Here is a 19,579-nt window from a genome sequence, read left to right as displayed (position 1 = left end):
GTTCCTGACATCGCCCTTTATAATACAAAGTAGGCTTAAAAAATTCACTAATTAATGCGCATTTTTTCAACTACAGCCTGTGATAAAAGGATGGAATGGTACTAAAATTCTATCGTGGTGGATAACCGCAACAAATACGCATAAAAGTAACTCCTCTTTTTTAAAGCAGTATATCTTAAACGATCTCATTCCATCAATGTTTGTCGGAAATGCCAATATTTACCTAACGCATACACAATAAGGAAACGACAAAATAATTATAAGACTGCTTTATTTTACATGAATGGTTTAATTTATATTTATTTTGTTCAATTATTTCTCTACTAAACAGTAAGCGACCTTCAATATATTATGTGAAACCACAGGTGCATCGACGTACGTAAATATTTATTTGTTGTTACGTAATTCAAAACTACTAGCATTCCTTTACAATATCATTCTGAAATTCAAGAATCAAGATATTCCTTCTACAAGAGATTCTGTAGCTGTTTCGGGATTTTCATCTGTGACTAACATAGCTGTGTCGTCTGCGATTGTTGTCGTCGTTACATTTTCATTTGTTGGTATGTCGTGTGTAAATATCAAATATAATATAAGGCCCAGAACACTACCTTGAGGAACTCCAGATCGTATAGGGTAGACTTTTGATGTATCTGCTTCATACTTGACGCGGTAATATCTTCTTTCTAAATATGATTTCAGTACAGTAAACATTGATTCTGAAACGTTCCTTTTTATTTTGAAGAGCAAACCTTTATGCCAGACTTTATCGAAAGCTTGACTTACATCGAGAAAGAGTGCAAAACAGTATTTGTTTTCTTCAAAAGTTTTATTTACTATATATCGACGACTCTATGAACTTGTTCTATTGTTGAATGCTTCTCTCTGAAACCAAACTGGTGGTCCGGGAAAAGATTATTATCAGTTATTATCTTCATAAGTTTTGTCGCTAATAGCCTCTCAAATAGTTTAGCTAGTATTGTTAAGAGACTAATAGGACGATAAGAGGTATGTTCGTGAGGTGGTTTACCAGGTTTATGGATCATTATTATATCAGCAATTTTCCATTGCGTTGGTACAATTTTGAGCCTTAGTGAAGCGTTTTGAGTTATCATAACTATACCTTTATCTGGTAACTCCTTTTAGATAGTTCCTGTTATAAGGTCATAGCATGGAGCTTTTTTGGTTCTTAATCTGTATATAATGGCATTTTTAACATATTTTTTTAATACTAGTTTAATTTACTCACTTGGCTGTTGGATTGTTGCTAGACTTTCATAGATAGATTCATCTTCTTAGCAGCTAGCCAAATATTTAACATATTTTTTTTGAAAACGATTTCCAGAGTGGAAATCGGAACGTCAAACTTTATTTAAAAATATAAATTTGATTATAATCAATTGAGGCTTAATCCCATATAAACATGATATTTATTATAAATATATAATATATAGCTAAATAATGTAAAAGAATAATTACGGCGTTGGTGTAATCCAACTTCACGTACCTGCTTAGAACTGATAGTCATAAAAATGTAACAATTTGAAAGTCACATGTTAATAAAAATAGAGATATATCTGTAATATACAAAAACCGTTAGATATGAGAAAAATAGCTTTGCGATGCAAAATTTAATTGTTTCTTTCTACTTCGTGCAATTAATTGCATTATTAACCGTGATTGTTGCTGAGAGAGGCGTTAATTAGAGTAGTCCATATAATAAATTATGGTTTTGATATACGACTTCTTTGAAATTATTAGATCTTTGTATTTGTGGTCCCCCTTGTAATCGTTTGTTTTAAGTATTGTTTTATTTTATGTATGAGAATCTGTTCATCCCCCTTCGGGGGGCGAAAAACATTGATTTAACAAAAATCGGTCCGTCATAGAAACGAAAACCGTAAAACGTAAAAACGAAATTGGACAGAATAAGAAAGGAATATATTCGACAAAGACTGAAACAGGAATCGATAATAACCAAGATCCAAAAAAGAAAATTAAAATGGTATGGACACATTAACAGAATGGACCAAGGAAGACTACCAAAGCAGGTGATGGAATCAAAAAGATATGGTAAAAGAAGGAAAGGGAGGCCAAGGAAGAGATGGATCGATCAGATTATAGAAATTAGACAGGAAAAAGGAAAAACACATCAACAAATGGAAGAGAAAAAAAATCAACGGACCGCAAGAAATGGAAGATATGGATAGAGGATGAATAAAACCTCCGACGCCCCGGAGGGGCATAAGGAGTTTCGAGAAAGAAGAAGAAGAAGTGTTCGTCAAAGTCAGTGTTTGTAATATCCATAGTTTTAAATATTTTATAAAATTTCTACCCTTTTGAAAAAATACCAATAAACTTTATAAATGGAATTAAGACGAACCAGACAAAAGCAGCTATATCACAGAAAGATGATAAAAAATTAATCAGTAAATCTGGTATCCTACAGCCGTAAAATAGTTTATATAATTTCCAACACAAAAAACACACACAAATAATAAGATTCCCATTACAACTGAGTGAACGAGGTCCTGTTTTTAAGGAGATGACGACATTAAAATATTATGTAAACATGTTAACTTGCAACCCTCTTTTAACTGATATCTTATCGTTTTGTTTTCTACAACAAACAATAAAACCTTTTTTTTGGCAGAGGATGGGACCCCACTATTTAACAAACATGACAAACAAGATTCTGAGTATTTGTTTTGTTCAGTTCAATGATGGATTCAGACGAGGAAAGTCTTCTTTCTAGTCAGAACGTAAATGTAAATAGAGAAAATATTGCTTACCGGATTTATTCTTTTCGATAGGGCTACCTTCTTTAAAATCAGGAACAAATAATTCGAAGATCTCGTCCCACGCTTTTCCTTTCAATGCCCTATAACTATACCCTCGGGTTCTTGTATCCCATAAATATAGCCGGTCTGTTTTGGAATTCAATTAAAAATCTTTCGGAATCAAAATTCATTTTACGTGCTCACCGTGTAAACTTTCATCAATATTTATGGCAGCTACAAAAGTGGTCCGTCTGAATGGGTTTTGTCACTAGTGGACGCCACTAGCAGTGAGGCTCGGCGACTGTGGCCAGCCACAGTCGCTCGCCTGGGATGCGACGTCCACTTCACATAAGAACCCACGGTCAATCATCGGAAGCTGCTTTGTGGATCCACAGAGTAGCGCTGCAGAGTGGCCCGTCTGGTTTGGCCCTAAGGTTTGTGAGGTTGAGCCTGAAGACTATGTCTTGAATAGGTATCTAACAGTTCTAACACTTCCCCGTTTCTATGTCACTTCCATGTTTATGGAGTCGGTTTTCGTGACCCTTGGCAATTTTTTCTATTTATTCTTTAATTTTTACGACACGAAGTTTTCGATGTAGGTCTATGTTGCAGATATACCACGGAGCGTTGTCTATGTTTCTTAGTATTCGGTTTTGGACTCCTTTAAGGCAACAATAATTACTCTCACTATATATATGTTACGGTAAAAGTAGATAATTGGTTCTTCTTCTTAAAGTTCCCTCTTCTATCGGAGGTTGGATATCATAATGGCTATGGTCACTTTGTTGGCTGCTGCTCTGAATAGTTGTAATGAACTACAGTTAAACCATTCTCTAAGGTTTATCAGCCAGGAGATGCGTCTTGTTCCTATGCTTCTTCTTCCTTGGATCCTTCCTTGCATAATTCTCAGCAACTCATATTTTTCTCCTCTGGTAATGTGACCCAAATATTCCAGTTTTCTAGTTTTTATACTTTTCATAATTTCTAACTCCTTATTTAAACGTCGTAGCACTTCAACATTGGCAATCCTTTGGACCCACTGAATTTTCAATATTCTTCTGTAATACCACATTTCGAACGCTTCTATTCTTCTTATGTGTTGTCTCTTCAATGTCCAAGCTTCCATTCCGTATAGCAATAAAGAAAATATGTAGCATCTTAGAGCCCTCAATCTGAGAGGCAACTGAAGGTCTTTGTTTGTAAGCAGATAATTGGTAATTGTATACAATTACCGATAATTGTATACAATTACCAGAGCCAACGGTAAATGAAGGAAATTATTTTCAATTATCTACTTTTACCAGTAATTGTATAAAATTACCAAGGACCAGTGGTAAAAATAAGTAAAATGACGAATAAAAACAATAAATTCCATCAGCTATTCAAGAAGTGTGTGATTTTTATTGAACTGAATTAAAAAAAGAGATTTTGTTTAACCTGAATTATTGAGCTTTTTTGCCTGAATTAATACATACTACTACTTTACTTACTTACTATCTGTTATGACATGGCAAACTCTCGTGGAACTTGGAATTACACAACTTTCCATTTTTTACTTTTACACTTATCTGTTTTACATTTACTTTAGCCATGGGCGCCCATATAAAAATTTTTAGGAGGGGGCAGACGTGAAGATGTTACACATTATATTTTGTACACTTTGGATAACCGTATATAGTTTAAAGCACCCGAAAAGCTAGGCGGAAAAGTCATGGGCGCCCATACACAGGCGCCGTGCCCCCCTGCCTATATGTATGGGCGCCCATAACTTTAGCAATCATATCGCCTGATAACCTTGTCTACCCGACAAAGACGTTTTTCTAACATACTAGCAATGAAAAATGTTTAGTTTTGGACCTATGTCTATAGAAATGAATAATTATTATTTGCAGATGGTAAATTGATTTCTGTTATACAACTGTAGCAGTCGCCCTTCTTTAGTACCCAATTCGTATAATTATTTTAAACACTCATAAAAACAGCCAAACTTTTTTGATGATTTAAACATTTTCTTCGCTTGCTTTTCAAATCTTTCCTTTGCATGTGTCCGTTTAATTGTAACAGTAATCTCGCCTCTCTGAAATTTGATTAGAAAATAGTTCTTCTAGAATCGCATTAGATTCATTCACTGATGGTTTCTCAGGTTTTTCTGGTTCTTGTTCTATTAGAAGCTCATTTGATTCATCAACTTCTGCTTCTTCACGTTCTTCAGAATCAAGAACTGACTGGGTTTCTTCTACTTGTTCTTCTATTTCCAAATCTTCTTCAGTCAAAATATTTTCTAAAGAATCTTCTGGCAGTGATGAAGTTTTGAAACCGATTTTGGTAGGAACCCCAAACATAGCTTCATACGGACTGCACTTGATGCCGTAAGGGTAAGTTCGGTTCTTGGCGAATTGTATTGATCGAAGACCCTCTGACAACTTGTTTGTTTGCTTGCTCTAACTAGGAAATTTCATATACATATATGAAATATGTCTATATTTTCAATGTCTTTATTCGCAACAGATCCTTGTGACTGATTGTGTCTTGGCTTACCGTGCACTTTAAATCTTTCCACATGGAGCACAGTTTTATAATTATGTTGGAGAATTCTGGTCCATTGTCGCTTTGATGAATGCTAGGTGCTCCAAAGGTACAAAATATGTCAAGGAGAACTAACGCAACTTCTTCTGCACGCTTAATTTTCAACGGTCGTAATTGTACAAATTTTGTTAAGTGATCTTGGTAGACAAAATGAACTTTAATTAATTATCTGCTTAGGCTTGCATATCTATCAAATCTATTTGACCTCTACTATTCATTTCTTTTTGATAGGATAGGTTTCACTACTACACCTTTTTTGGGAACTTTAGATTTTTCTGGCAAGTTTCACAGAGATCCAAATAGATCGTTATGATTTCTACAGTTATGTATTTTGGCATTCCGCTTACGCGTTGATCGTTATAATTTGAATTTCTTACTTTTACCAAGATCCTCTGGGAAATGTATACAATTACCGGTAAAAGTAGGAAATAAAAGGTTTTTAAAGAATATTTCCTACATTTACCGTCGACCCTGGTAATTGTATACAATTACAGATTATCTACTTTTACCTTAACATTATATATAGCAACGATATTGATCTGTATGAGTTTACTCTATTTATAACTGTACTGGTCAACGAATTAAATAAGAATGTGATTAAGGTATAAGAACGTTGACAAACATGATTAACCGCCTCTTAAAAATGATGGTAAAGAAATAACAATAATCCCCCTTATAAATCTTCTATTGTTGAAAATTTGTAAGTTGTCAGGACCGACTTAAATCCCAATCAAATAATTCTGCAATTTTTTAAGCTTCTAAATTCTAAAAATTTGAACTTAATAAACTGCTTAATATTTATAATCTTCAGTATCTTGTTATTAGCGTTAATTTTGGGGTTTTCGGGGAATTAGTGTAAGATTAATAATTTGTAAGCTGTCAGATCATTTGGGTGTCTAAGGTTTTTCGGTTTTTTATTAAATTTGTTACCAGTTCCACAGTAAAGTTTCCTTCTGCGTCCTCCTACGTAAATTTTAGAGCATTAAGGCGGGTTGAAATTACTAGTGAATAACGAACGTGGCTCACGCTTACGTATTTTGCCCGTGTGTTGTTAGATATTTTATTATCTATTTTCAAACTCGAGCAGTACATTTGTATCTATGCATTGCAAACTGGCGTTAAAAAAATCTCTTCATGTTACTTGAAACTTACCATACACCGTTACATATACCGTAATCATCGTACTTATACCATCTTTAAAAACATATAAATAAATAAGAAAAGAAAAGTATTTTTGAAGTGTGTAAAAATGTTTAATTTTCTAGCTGAGCGCTTTCGGCTTACAAAGCCATCTTCAGAGGTATTCTACAATAGAATAACATTAATGAGTAACTAATTTTAAGTATTACAAAATTTAACTTATGTCAAAAAATATAAAGTACCACTACTAAAGAGGGATCCCATTGTTCATTTAAAAAAAATTATTGAAAAAATTCCTTACAAAGTAGAAAAATTTGGAGGATGGTTGAAATTATTTGTTGTAAAAATTGAAAACAGATCTAGAAACGGCACAGTTGAGACTTCACAAAAAATACATACATTGAAATGTTTTGAGTATTAGACCGGACTCTCAAAGGAGTTTCGTTTGAAAAAATTGCAGACCGGATTCTGACTTCTGAAATGTGTTGTTGTAACCCTGGACTTTAATTTCACAGATGTTGCCAGTCTGTACTGTGGTTCCCCCTCCCCCCACCCCACCCGCTCCAATACTTCATAATATTTTTTTTTCAAAAAATTCTACAGACTGTACAATAGCACCAGTAAAGTTAATTTTAAATTTGAATCGATCTCTTAAATATGACCTACATAACAAAAAATGAATCATAAAAATCGGTTCATAATTGATGGAGTAATCGCGTAACAAACATAAAAAAATCATACAGATAAAGGCTTGTATTTGCGATGAAAAAAATAAAGATGCGATGAGATAAAAGCTTCTTTTATTGTTCAATCTCAAATTAATCCCTTAATTTGTAATCTCACATTTTTTCTTAACTTCCTAAACTTTTATAGTTTCACCGTGTATGATTGAAACATTGGGAAACATCGAGTAATATTTTAATAATTAGAGTTCATTCAACCTGCAAACTTAATAAAATGCCAAATAATATATTTTCCAATTGAACTTTACAAGTTTTGCAATAGCCTCCTTTAAACTGTAGTTGCAATCTTTCAACATGCAAAGTCCGTAGTTCGGTTGTCATGCAACTTATTGATGAATTGTATATTTTGACGAGATTATAAATTAACCAAAGGGACTATTTTGGGTTGCAGTCTAATTGAAATAGTTACCTCGTTAACAAGTGCGTAAGTCGTTGTTAGAAGTTACGCCGAGTGTAATTATTATCAGTAGCTGTCATTAAAGGCAGTCTATCATAGAAAGTTACCTGAACATCATATATAGTGTAATTATACGTAGCTGTCAATAAAACCATATTTTTTACTCCACACTCAAACATTTATTTACCATCGTCGATCGAGAAGAAGCGGACAAAGGGGCATTACAAAACAATTCGATCCTTAGATCTACGTCGAATTGTCCATTTATTGAAGTCTATTAAAAAGACTATTGCCGGACTTACAGCCATTTTTTCATAAGAAGGTTCCTACTCACCCCCACCTCTTATTTGCAAAGGTAAAATTAAACTTGTGAAATCAAATATGCGCAGAATTTTATGAAGAATACGATGATTGGATTTCCAGTGTCCTTTCATTAGGTAAATTTTGTAAAATTTTGATTTTTTAAGTTTTGATATTCAATAACGCCATCTAGCGGTGAGCCTACAATTATGAAAATAATTTCCAGGCTTTTCCCGAGGCAACTTTTGTTATAAATATTTTTTTCTCAAAGCTGTACTATAAACGGTTCCTGAGATATGGCCGAGAGCCGTTCTTATTGGGACACCCGGTACATAGAAGACATAAATAATAACTTATATGCATTAAGTTCACTTAATTTTATTAACTAGCGGGTTCTATTGGTTGAATTTGTCGATAATTATGTTTCATGTCAGCTAACATATTTTAATATTTCAACAATTTTTTTTAATTTTTTCCCATTCCCCCCCTCTTAGAGCCGCCACTGGTTCTCTCAAAAAATTGTAGTAAATCGTAATTGCAACAATTTCAGTCTTTATACTTTTTGTCGAAAAGTTGAAAATGGGGAAGATATTGAACAAAAACAATTGCTTTAAAATCAATCGGGTCTTACGCTCGCGCCTTTACCGCATACGTACTGCCTTAAATCTTGATTTTATCAAAAAAATGAAGAAGATCGAAATTGTGCAAAATTTAATTCTCTTCATTTTTGTATAGGTTAAAATTTGTTGTAAAAGTAATAATAAACGAGATAATTCAATAAATCCATAATTATGCTTTAACTGTCACTGTTTTCCCCATAACTCGGAAAATATGGACCGCACGAAAAAAATTATAATAAACGAAATTATATAAAATCACATTTTAAACAATTCCAGTTTATATATTTTTTGTCGAAAAGTTGAAAATGGCGGAGATATTGAGCAAAAACGGTTCTCGTTTAAAATCAAGATGGCGGCTAACGCAACGGTCAAATTCAGTCGAGATTTTAAATTTTTACTTCTATTGACCCCCCTAAAGATTAAAAAAATAAAATTTGGGGCAGCTCCTAATGCAAGGTCAAATGGTATCCCGACTGGGCTACTAGGGAAGTGGACGAGGCGCGCAAGGTCGGAACGGCAACGCACCGCGCATGCTCGTGGCAACAAGTATTTTCATACGGCTAAAGGTACCAATAACCCGTATCAAAACTCAAATCACGGTCGGCAATTTTTGCAAACGATTATCCGTTTCGAGCCTGCACTATTATATGGTTAGGTGCAAGCACCCATCATCTAGAGTCGATGCAGCCAACAGAATAAACTGACAGACTGAACTGTGTGAAATATCGAAATATCCTTTCAAGACGGCAGTTGCCATGAGTTATAATATACAGGGTGTTTCATTGGGAAAGTAACATACGTTAACTGCAGAAAGAGGACAGTTAGGCGGTCTCAAAAATACCATACTTAATGGGTCTTACTTCATTAATAACAAAGGTACTGGGTGTTTTATCTATTTTGCCATTTTTTATTTGGTTCATAACTTTTTAACCACACTGTATATTTATTTTATATTTGGCACGCAAATATTATTTAAGGTGTACAATAAATTAATTTATTTAAAATTGTAAAAAATCCAGGTCCGGACTAAAAATATTGGAAAAATGTTCCGACCCAAAAAACACCATGTACATTAAATTTTTTTAAAGAGCATTTTGCATTTAAAAAGATGATAAAAACAAATTCAGTGGTATACTTTGAATTTTCGGCAAAATGATTTTTCTGGTAACATTTTGAATTTAAATTCTGAAATTATGTGAATTGCGGGAGTTTGAAGTTAAAAAATTAAAATGTGACGTAACTTTAATTAATACCATTATTTATAACATTTCAGTATTTTTTATTATGGCGAAAAATATTTCATAACAAATATTCACCTTTAATTAACGAATAAATAATAAAGAGTCCACAAAAAATACATAACTCTAATCAACAAACTATTATATATATATATAAATTTAAAAAAACAGGAACATTTTTCCAAAAATTAACATTAAAACTATAGTAATTGTTCAAAATGGCCACCACCTTGTGGAGTATAAAGTCTTGCCCTTTTTGTTATTTGTCTAACTGACTTCCTAATCTCGTCAGGGTTATTCTTCATTTCTTGGAAGGAGTCTCGAATCGGGTCAAGAAGTTCATCTCTACTATTTATTTTCTCGCTATAAACTTCGTTATTTTTCAGCAATTTTTTTTCTGTTTTTTTAATTTTTAAGATAGTTTGTTGACTAAAGTTATGTATTTTTTCTGGACTTTTTATTGTTTATTCATTAATTAAAGGTGAATATTTGTTATGAATTATTTGTCGCCATAATAGAAAATACTAAAATGTTAACATTTTACCAATTTATAATAAATCATGGTAATAATTAAAATTAAGTCACATTTTAATTTTTTTTACTTCGAGCTCTCGCAATTCACATAATTTCCGAATTCAAATTCAAAATTTTACCCGAAAAATCATTTTGCCGAAAATTCAAAGTATACCACTAAATTTAGTTTTTCATCTTCTTTTCAAATGCAAAATCCATTTTAAAAACATTTAATGTACAGGGTGTTTTTTGGGTCGGAAAATTTTTCCAATATTTTTTAATCCGGCCCTGGATTTTTTACAGTTGTAAATAATTAGATACCTTAAAAGATATCCGGTGTTAAATATAAAATAAATATAAAGTGTGGTTAACAAGTTGTAAGTCGTATTTCAATTTTTTTTCTACTTCGATCTTTCGCAATTCACATAATTTCAGAATTCAAATTCATTTGACCAGAAAAATCATTTTGCCGAAAATTCAAAGTATACCACTAAATTTAGTTTTTCATCTTCTTTTCAAATGCAAAATCTATTTTTAAAAAAATTTGATATACAGGGTGCTGTTTTTTGGGTCGGAACATTTTTATAATATTTTTTAGTCCGGACCTGGACTTTTTACAATTTTAAATAAATTAATTGATTGTACACCGTAAGACCCATCAGGTATGGTATTTTTGAGACCGTCTAAGTGTCCTCCTTCCACAGTTAACGTATGTTACTTTCCCAATGAAACATCCTGTATACCTACAGGAAATGAAAAATTATTTAACTTTGAAACTCAAAATATTTTAAGGTTTTTTTGTGAAGTCCTAATTTTGCAGTATCTAGAATCTAGATACTGCAAAATTGGGACTTCACATCAACATCTGATGTTTTTTCAATTTTTACAAAAAAATATTTTCAACCATCCTCGTTTTTCAACTTTATAAGGAATGTTGTCAATACAATTTTTTTTATATAAAAAATAGGATTCCTCTTTAGTAGCGGTACTTTATGGTTTTTGGCTTAAGTTCAAATTTTTAACATTTAAAATTAGTTAGTAATTAAAGTTATTTTACTGTAGCATAGCACTGAAGATGACGTTGTAAGCCGAAAGCGCTCAGCTAGGAAATTAAATATTTTTAAACACTTCAAAAATATTTTCCTTTTCTCATTAATTTATTTGTCATAAGTGTGTATAAAACATATCAATCTGTTTCGAATTTAAATATGCCGCTTAATTTAAAACATTATTTATTTTTAAAATGCTAAATAAATCGAGAAAATAATTTCAAAAACGCCGGCGCCTTGTTGCGGCGTCTTTGAATGCCAACAAGATATTTTTATTCAAAAATATAAAATATACATTAATGGATTTACGACAATCTTTTGAATGTACCGCCGAGATTATCATTGTTTGTCTTTGATAATATGAATCCCAATTTAAATTAAAATTCCGTTTTGAGTTCCTGTTAACATTTCTATTGTTAATGATTGTTATACTTTGCTCCTTACTTTGCTTACATGTGCCACCTCTTTATTTATTTATGTAAACATTATATATGTTTGCAGTTTGTAGTTAAATATCTTTCTTCTTCATGTGCCTCATCCTTTAAGGACATTTGTAATCATCATGGCCCATTTTACTTTATCTGCAGCGGTTCTGAATAGTTCTATTATTGTTGTTTTTCCATTTGTGTACATGATATTTTCTATATCCTTCCAAAAAACATCTAACATAGGACAAAACAGTACAAGACAGTACTGTTTCATCTGATTTTATATTTTATGCACTAAACTATAAATAATGTATGGTGAGACACAGATTTCAATTGGACGATTTGATCTCTTAATGTTGCTTTATTTAGAGCTACGTTTATTACCTCAAGTGGTTCTAAAAATACCTGTTCAAGATGCTTATTAAGCGTTGGCGAACAATTATTCCATAATTGAAGACAATATGTTGGCCTGTTTCTTCTGCGTGTTTCCACAATCTGCATGTTGCTGTATTTAATTTTCCTTTTTTTACAGGAATGACATCTAAGTTAACAGTGTCCAATGGTAATACCTGTGGTTACTCTAAGGCCCGGTACTTTATGTCTCGATTAACAGCCGGTTAGTTAACCGGGGTTTAATCGCGACCTCTTTAGGGTCTCTTGCGTTGTAATAAATGCAATTATAATTATTATTATACTTATTTATAATTATAATAATACTTGTAATTGCATTTATTACAACGCAAGAGACCGTAAAGAGGTCCCGATTAAACCCCGGTTAACTAACCGGCTGTTCATCGAGACATAAAGTACCGGGCCAAACTTATTTATAATTATAATAATACTTGTAATTGTAATTGCATTTATTACAACGCAAGAGACCGTAAAGAGGTCCCGATTAAACCCCGGTTAACTAACCGGCTGTTAATCGAGACATAAAGTACCGGGCCTAAGTTTAGTTAACTAATTTTGATGGGAAATCTAAATTTGGTTTACTGAGGCTCTAAAAGCATTTTTACAAAGCGAACAGAAGGTTATAGTACCCTTCTAGCTTACCATAAGCCTAAAATATTTTTTCAGTAGGTAGACTGCACCAAGTACATTTCCCATTATAGGAAATCAGCAATGATATGACTTTCTGTGATAACGCAGCATCCATAACAAAATAACTTTCTTATTCTTTGCCAGTTACTTAGCGATTGTTTATCGCTCCAAGCATGGACTTACAAATTTTAGACTTTAACTCTTTCAGTCAAATAGCTTCCTGAAGATTTTTCAGCCAGTCCTGAGCACAAAAGTCTATTTTTCGAAATTTTGCTTGGAATACTGTATAGCTACAGCTGATAAACCACATTCAGATATTAAATCCTTCTATGCGGAAATAAAATAATTGCTATCCCAAACCATGGAGAAACTATTATCCTAGGAGGCTTTAACGCAAAACACGAAAGGGAGCATGTGATGACACTGTTGGGGAATGTGAACTGTGAATTAAAAACGAAAGACGATGCCATGATCCAATTCCAAGAAAAGTAAATTACAATTTCTAACACTTGGTTCAAACTACCTTTAAGATACTTTCATACATAGAGATCATCCCAAGATACATAAGATCACCCAGTTGGACTGAATATATCTTCTTTTTCTTTAAGTGTCATTTCCGCGACGAAGGTTGGCAATTATCACAGCTATCCGGACTTTAGAGACGGCTGCTCTGAAAAGTTCATTTGATGTACATCCGTATCATTCTCTCAGGTTGCGCAGTCACGATATTCTGCGTCTTCCTATGCTTCTCTTTCCTTGAATCTTTTCCTGCATAATCAATTGGAGCAAGTCGTATCTCTCTCCACGTGTAATATGTACGAGATATTCTAATTTTATTGTTTTGATGGTAAGTATTTAGGATTTCCATTTCTTTATTCATCTTTCTCAGAACCTCTTTGTTTGTGACGTGTTCTGTCCACGATTTTTCAGAATTCTTCTGTACAACCACAGCTCGAATGATTCTAGTTTTTTCATTGATGCCGTATTCAAGGACCAAGTTTCCATTCCATAAAACAAAGTCGAGAAAACGTAGCACCTAGACAACCTAACTCTTAGCCCCAACTTCAAATTTCTTATGCAGAGCACTTTTCTCGTTTTGTTAAAATTTCCTCTAGCCTATTCTATTTGGATTTTGATTTCCTGGAAGTAATCACCTGTGGAGTTGATCATTGTTCCAAGATATGCATATTGGTCGACCCGTTCGACATTGGATCCATTTATGAAGAGATTCTCGTTATTTCTTTGAGTTTTAGTATTCTCATAAATTTTGTCTTCTTGAAGTTCATTCTTAGACCGTATTCTTGTCCAAACTCCGCTATTTTGGTCAACAGCCTATGAAGATCCCCAATATTTTCGGCTAAGATGACAGTGTCATCCGCATATCTAATGTTGTTAATGGGGGAGAACTCCATTTACCTTTATTCCAGCTGTTTCGCCCTCAAGAGCTTTTTTCAAGATCTCTTCCGATTAGGCATTAAACGAATTGGCGATAACACGCATCCCTTTTTCATCCCACGTGTGGTTATTGGAAAGAACAAAAAAGTCAAGTATTAATTCATAGACGCCAGTATATTACTCAGCATTTTCTCTAATTAAATTCCATACAAATGTCTTGTTTTAATGTATTTTAAATAAATATTATCTTCAAAGTACCGCTTAGCTTAGATTATCTGTTTAGTAGAATTGTTTAAAGACTTTTTAATCTATACATACATAATACTCTAATATGCCTTATCTTAATCTAATGCATCGAACGACAAAGCATTTTAACACGTTTTTAATAGAAAATTTCTAAATATTTATTTCACACAAATAAAATCATCAAACACCTTATGTGTAAATATTATCATCAGAGAGTGTTGCACCTTCTTGTGAAAGAAAGTTTTCATTAGAAATTCAATTTTGGAGCATAAACTCATGGGTGTATGGAACAATAATTATTGTAAAAGTAGTAGCTGATCACATTAGGAAGTCTATCAAAAAACAGCAAAATCCATGATTCAATGATGAATGTAAAATAGAAATAGAGAAACGCAACATGCTTAGATTGGAAAGGTTTAGCCGGTGGTCTCCAATAGACGCTGTAGGCTGCGTACAACGTCACGGCGTAGGAAAATTGTTCATTTTCGTTACGTTTAATAAACTTTGCAGGACAAAAACTATCTTACAACCGAAAATAGTTAAAAATGAGTAATTCTAAAACAAGTTCAAATTACGGGGTGAATTGAAGTGACCACCGACTTAACCGCTTGTCTGCAATAGACGCCGTAGGCTGCGTACAGCGTGTATTGGAGACCACTGCCTAAGAGTAAAATGAGTAACGAAGAAAAACAATGCAACATTACCAAATAAACAGGAACAATTTTATTAAGATAAGTTGAAGATATAGAAGAAAACTGTTAAATAAGAAATTTTGGTCAAGGCATTAAACACCAAAAAGGAAATATAATCCTACAGCCTACTTATTACAGATATAAAGAAGAAACAATGACATCTGATGAACAAGGAATATTAAAACAATGGAAACAACATTTTGTTGAATTGTAAATAATAAACGGAGACTATACAAATAGTGACAATAAACAAAGCACAGATAATGGAAATAAAGAAGACATGTCACGATAATGAAGAATACACAGACTCAACAATGAATATGCAAAACTACTATACGGAAGATTTAGGGCCGTCCCTAAATGACGTTTAAATCATTAAATACTATAAAAAACAAATGTCACAAAAGTTATTCTATAACAGCGGAAATGTTATAATATGGAGGGGCACAGATGACACACAAAATACAAAAACTACTAAAGAACATATGGAAAAAGGAAGTATTACGAACTGAATGGAAATCTCTTTATAAAAAAGGAAATAAAGCGGAATGTCACAATTATAGGGATGTGGTACTAACGAATATACAGCGCAGAGTAATATATTCGTTGGTGGTACTGTTAAATGTTGTATATGATGAGATATTAGCAATCGACATCAATAATAAGTTAGCAAGAAGTCTTAACAACAGCCTAGGAGAATACCAGTGTGGCTTTAGATACGGGAGACATACTGTAGAGAACATCTTTACTTTTAGAGAAATACAAGCTACGAATCATTAATATAATAAACCGATAATGGCACTCTTCAGAGATTTTGCAAGCTTTTGATATAATTAAAAGAAAAGAGATATACAGAAGGCAAAATGAAAGATTACCGATAAACGAACATATAAAACACGCTGTATTTTTCTGTCACCGTCTCACAAAAAAAAACTGGCGAACGCAAGTACATGTAATACTTATATAAGCTGTTCTTATAGTACTGAGACTAGTTCAATATTTTCTGGAACATAGAAAATATGTGTTTAATATGATCGCTCATGGGTAATTTTTCATTTTTCCTCCTATATAAAGTATTAAAAAATCATTAGTTTTACCAACAGTAATAAGAATGATAAAGCTAACACGAAAACAGAAAATAAAGTGAAGGTAAATAATAAACTAACAGAAAAAATTGAAGTGAGAGAAGGAGTACGACAAGGAGATCCGTTTGCATCATTATTTAATGTAGTATTGAAAATGGTAATAAAAGAGGCTATTCTCAGATAAGGTCACATATATCATAAAAAACATCAATGTTGGCATACGCGGATGATGTAGTAATCCTGTTCAGAAGCAAAACATAAATAATAAGGGTAGTGAAACAACTAGAAGAAGCAGATCAAGAAAAATTACTATATAAACGAAACAAAAACTAAGTACATGGATTGGACGGACAAGGAATTTGAACAGGCACGAATGATAACAATGGGCATGAAAAATGTATAAATGTATAAATTTGAACAGGTATTTCAAGTTATAAACACAAAGTATCTATCTTAAAAGAATTAAAATGTCGAAAATTACTAATTTGGGTTCTTATCTTATTTTGTTTTTCTGACTGCTTTATTTAGAATTTAAATGTTTTACATAAATAATTATTACATATTGTCCATGCAAATTGGGCAATTTTCTCAAGAAATATACATTAACATATTCAGAACTGATAATGGAAAATTTATTTACTGATTTATCGGAGAAAAATAACTCGCGCTGGAACAGAAAAACAACTAGTTTCAGTAAAATCTTTGGATGGTTCACATGTGAACTAAGGTAACTCCACCTGCACTATTTAAAATTCTTCTCAAGAATTAGACCATAAGTGTACGTTAGGTATATATATTTCAAGGAATTATGGTAAGAAATTTTTTATTGTACATTAGACGCTATTTTGATTTTTCTTTCTCTACATTTTTTCGCATCTTATTAGATGGGTTGATCACAAAGGGAAGACAACTGTTTATTACATTAGATAGAATATTACGATTTAGGACATTTTGCCCTATTATATTATAATCTAAACCTTTCTACCTAACGGTGTAAGGTGTTTAAAAAATACATTTTATGCATCTATATCAAATACAAATCGTATCCATTCTTGCTTATTCTTGGCCCTTCGTTTCGCTTCAGTCCAAATTGTATTTTTCGTCTTCAGAATTTCTACCACTTCATCGTTCCAGGTTTTCTTTGGTCTTCTTTTTCCTCTATTGTTTTGTACTTTTGCCTCCCATACGCGTTTTGCTTGTCTATTATGGTTCATTCTACACATATGTCCAAACCATTTAAGCTTGTTCTTATCTAGTATTTGTGTTATTGGTTCGATTTGTAGTTCTTTTCTTACCTTACTGTTTCTTATTTTATCGCGTCTTGTGATTCCTTTTACTTTTCTTAGGTACTTCATGTCTATTGAGTTTATTCTAGTTTTCGATGATTGTGTTAGCACCCAGCTCTCACTACCATAGGTAAGGATTGGCCTAAAGATCGTTTTAATTATCATCATCTTTGTTCTGCTGCTTACTTCTTTCTTTCCAATGAATGCTCTGTTTAAGCTATGGTACATTCTGGACGCATGGTTTTCCTTTCGTTGACTTCTTCTTCTGATCTCCCTCCATTCTCTATTTTCACACCCAGGTATTTATATGTTGTTACTTGTTCTAGTTTCTTGTTATTTATCTCTATATTTACTTGTTTATCCTCATTCTTCTGACCAATTTCTTTATTTCTCCATGTTAATTTTGATACTTCTTTCTTCCAGCTCCTCTTTCCACATTATTAGGTTCCTTTTGAGGTCATCTTTGTTGTGTGCTAATAACATCAGGTCGTCTGCAAATGCACATACTGAAATTCCTACGGGTTCTAGTCTGTGGTAACCAATGTGTAATTTGCGTGTTTTTGGTTCCATTTTTTTATGATGTCAGCCATGAGTACGATAAATAGTGTGTGGCTCAGTACTGCTCCCTGCTGCAATCCATCACTTATCTCAGTCTTCGGACTGGGTATTATCTCTCCTGATGTAGCATTTGTTGTGTTTATACAGGGTGTTTGGTAAAGAATGGACCATAGTTTAACCTTAGATTCCTGAGGTTAAAATAGGTCGATTTAAGCTAACCTACCTTAGTACAAAAGTTGATAACAACCGAAATACAGGGTGCCAAAGTTAAAGTTTTATTTTATTTATTTTTGAATATTTCCTGACAGGCATGGGACAGCAACACGAAATTTGGTAAGTGGTGCTGGTACTGTACACCCTACTAAATTATGTTAAACAAACATTTCTGGCTACTACCAGAGGCGTACGATGGTGGAACGTGAATGGTTGACCCTTCCCAAATGCTACGTCACTAGCGGAATTGCTATTTTAGTGGAATTTTTTGATTCTCCAATACTTTCTTTGTCAATAACATACTCTTCATAAAGTAGTTAGTTTATATTATGCTCCTTCGTTTTTAGCTTGAAATATCTCGAAAACTAATGGCTTTATCGTTAGGAATGAAAATTATGTTATTTACATAGAAAGTATTGGACAATCAAAAAATTGCACCAAAATAGAAATTCCGCCAGTGGCGTAGAATTTGGGAAGGGTCAACCATTCACGTTCCCCCATCGTACGCCTCTGGTAGTAGCTAGAAACGTTTGTTTAACATAATTTAGTAGGGTGGACAGTACCAGCATCACTTACTAAATTTCGGGTTGTTGTCCCATGCCTGTCAGGAAATATTCAAAAACAAATAAAACAAAAGTTTAACTTTGACACCCTGTATTTCGGTTATTATCAACTTCTGTACTAAGGTAAGTTAGCTTAAATCGACCTATTTTAACCTCAGGAATCTAAGGTTAAGCTATGGCCAATCCTTTACCAAACACCCTGTATAAGCTTTGTATAACCTGCCTCAGTTTTAGTTCAATATTTCTTCGTTGTAGATTTTCCCATACTTTATATTGTGAAACTTTATCGAATGCTTTTTCTATATCTATAAATGCTGCATATACTGCAGTTTTCGTAGTTCTCGTTTTTTCTGTAACTTGCTTGATCGTAAAGATGTGGTCTTAGCTACTTCGGGCTTTTCTGAACCCACTTTGTGGTTCTGCTAGGTTGTGTTCAACTATTGAACTAAGTTTCTTGTTTAATATGTATTCGTATGATTTTGACACTACACTTAACAACGTAATACTTCTGTAGTTGCCGCAATTTCTTGTGTCTCCTTTCTTAAAAATGTTTGCCCTATCATAATGAATATTAATGAGATAGTTAGTATATAATGTTGCTGATCCTAAAATTTTAACAATTTTGCTTTTATTTTTATAAAAGTTGATTCAAAAATTTTTATCGCCACTTTGAGATACTAAATAATCGAAAATTACTTTGCAAATT

At 32.9% G+C, this 19,579-nt stretch overlaps 1 protein-coding gene across 3 annotated transcripts in view; it reads left to right on the top strand.

Moving 5' to 3' along the window:
• The window catches only part of LOC114337973 (epidermal growth factor receptor kinase substrate 8), a 165,064-nt gene that overhangs the window by 59,878 nt on the left and 85,607 nt on the right, over positions 1-19,579 (top strand). The window contains exon 1 of one of the 3 annotated variants that reach the window (XM_028288558.2): positions 16,964-17,064. The exons of the other annotated variants lie outside the window; for them this stretch is intronic. Coding sequence (XP_028144359.1) covers positions 17,062-17,064 — 3 coding nt within the window. The 5' untranslated portion in view covers positions 16,964-17,061. Of the gene's footprint in view, positions 1-16,963; positions 17,065-19,579 lie in introns of those variants that run through there. 3 annotated transcript variants of the gene reach the window in all.

Source organism: Diabrotica virgifera, chromosome 10 (genome assembly GCF_917563875.1).
Source record: "Diabrotica virgifera virgifera chromosome 10, PGI_DIABVI_V3a".
NCBI lineage: Eukaryota > Metazoa > Arthropoda > Insecta > Coleoptera > Chrysomelidae > Diabrotica > Diabrotica virgifera.
Note: the sequence above shows the minus strand (reverse complement) of the source record. Positions and strands in the feature narration are given on the sequence as shown.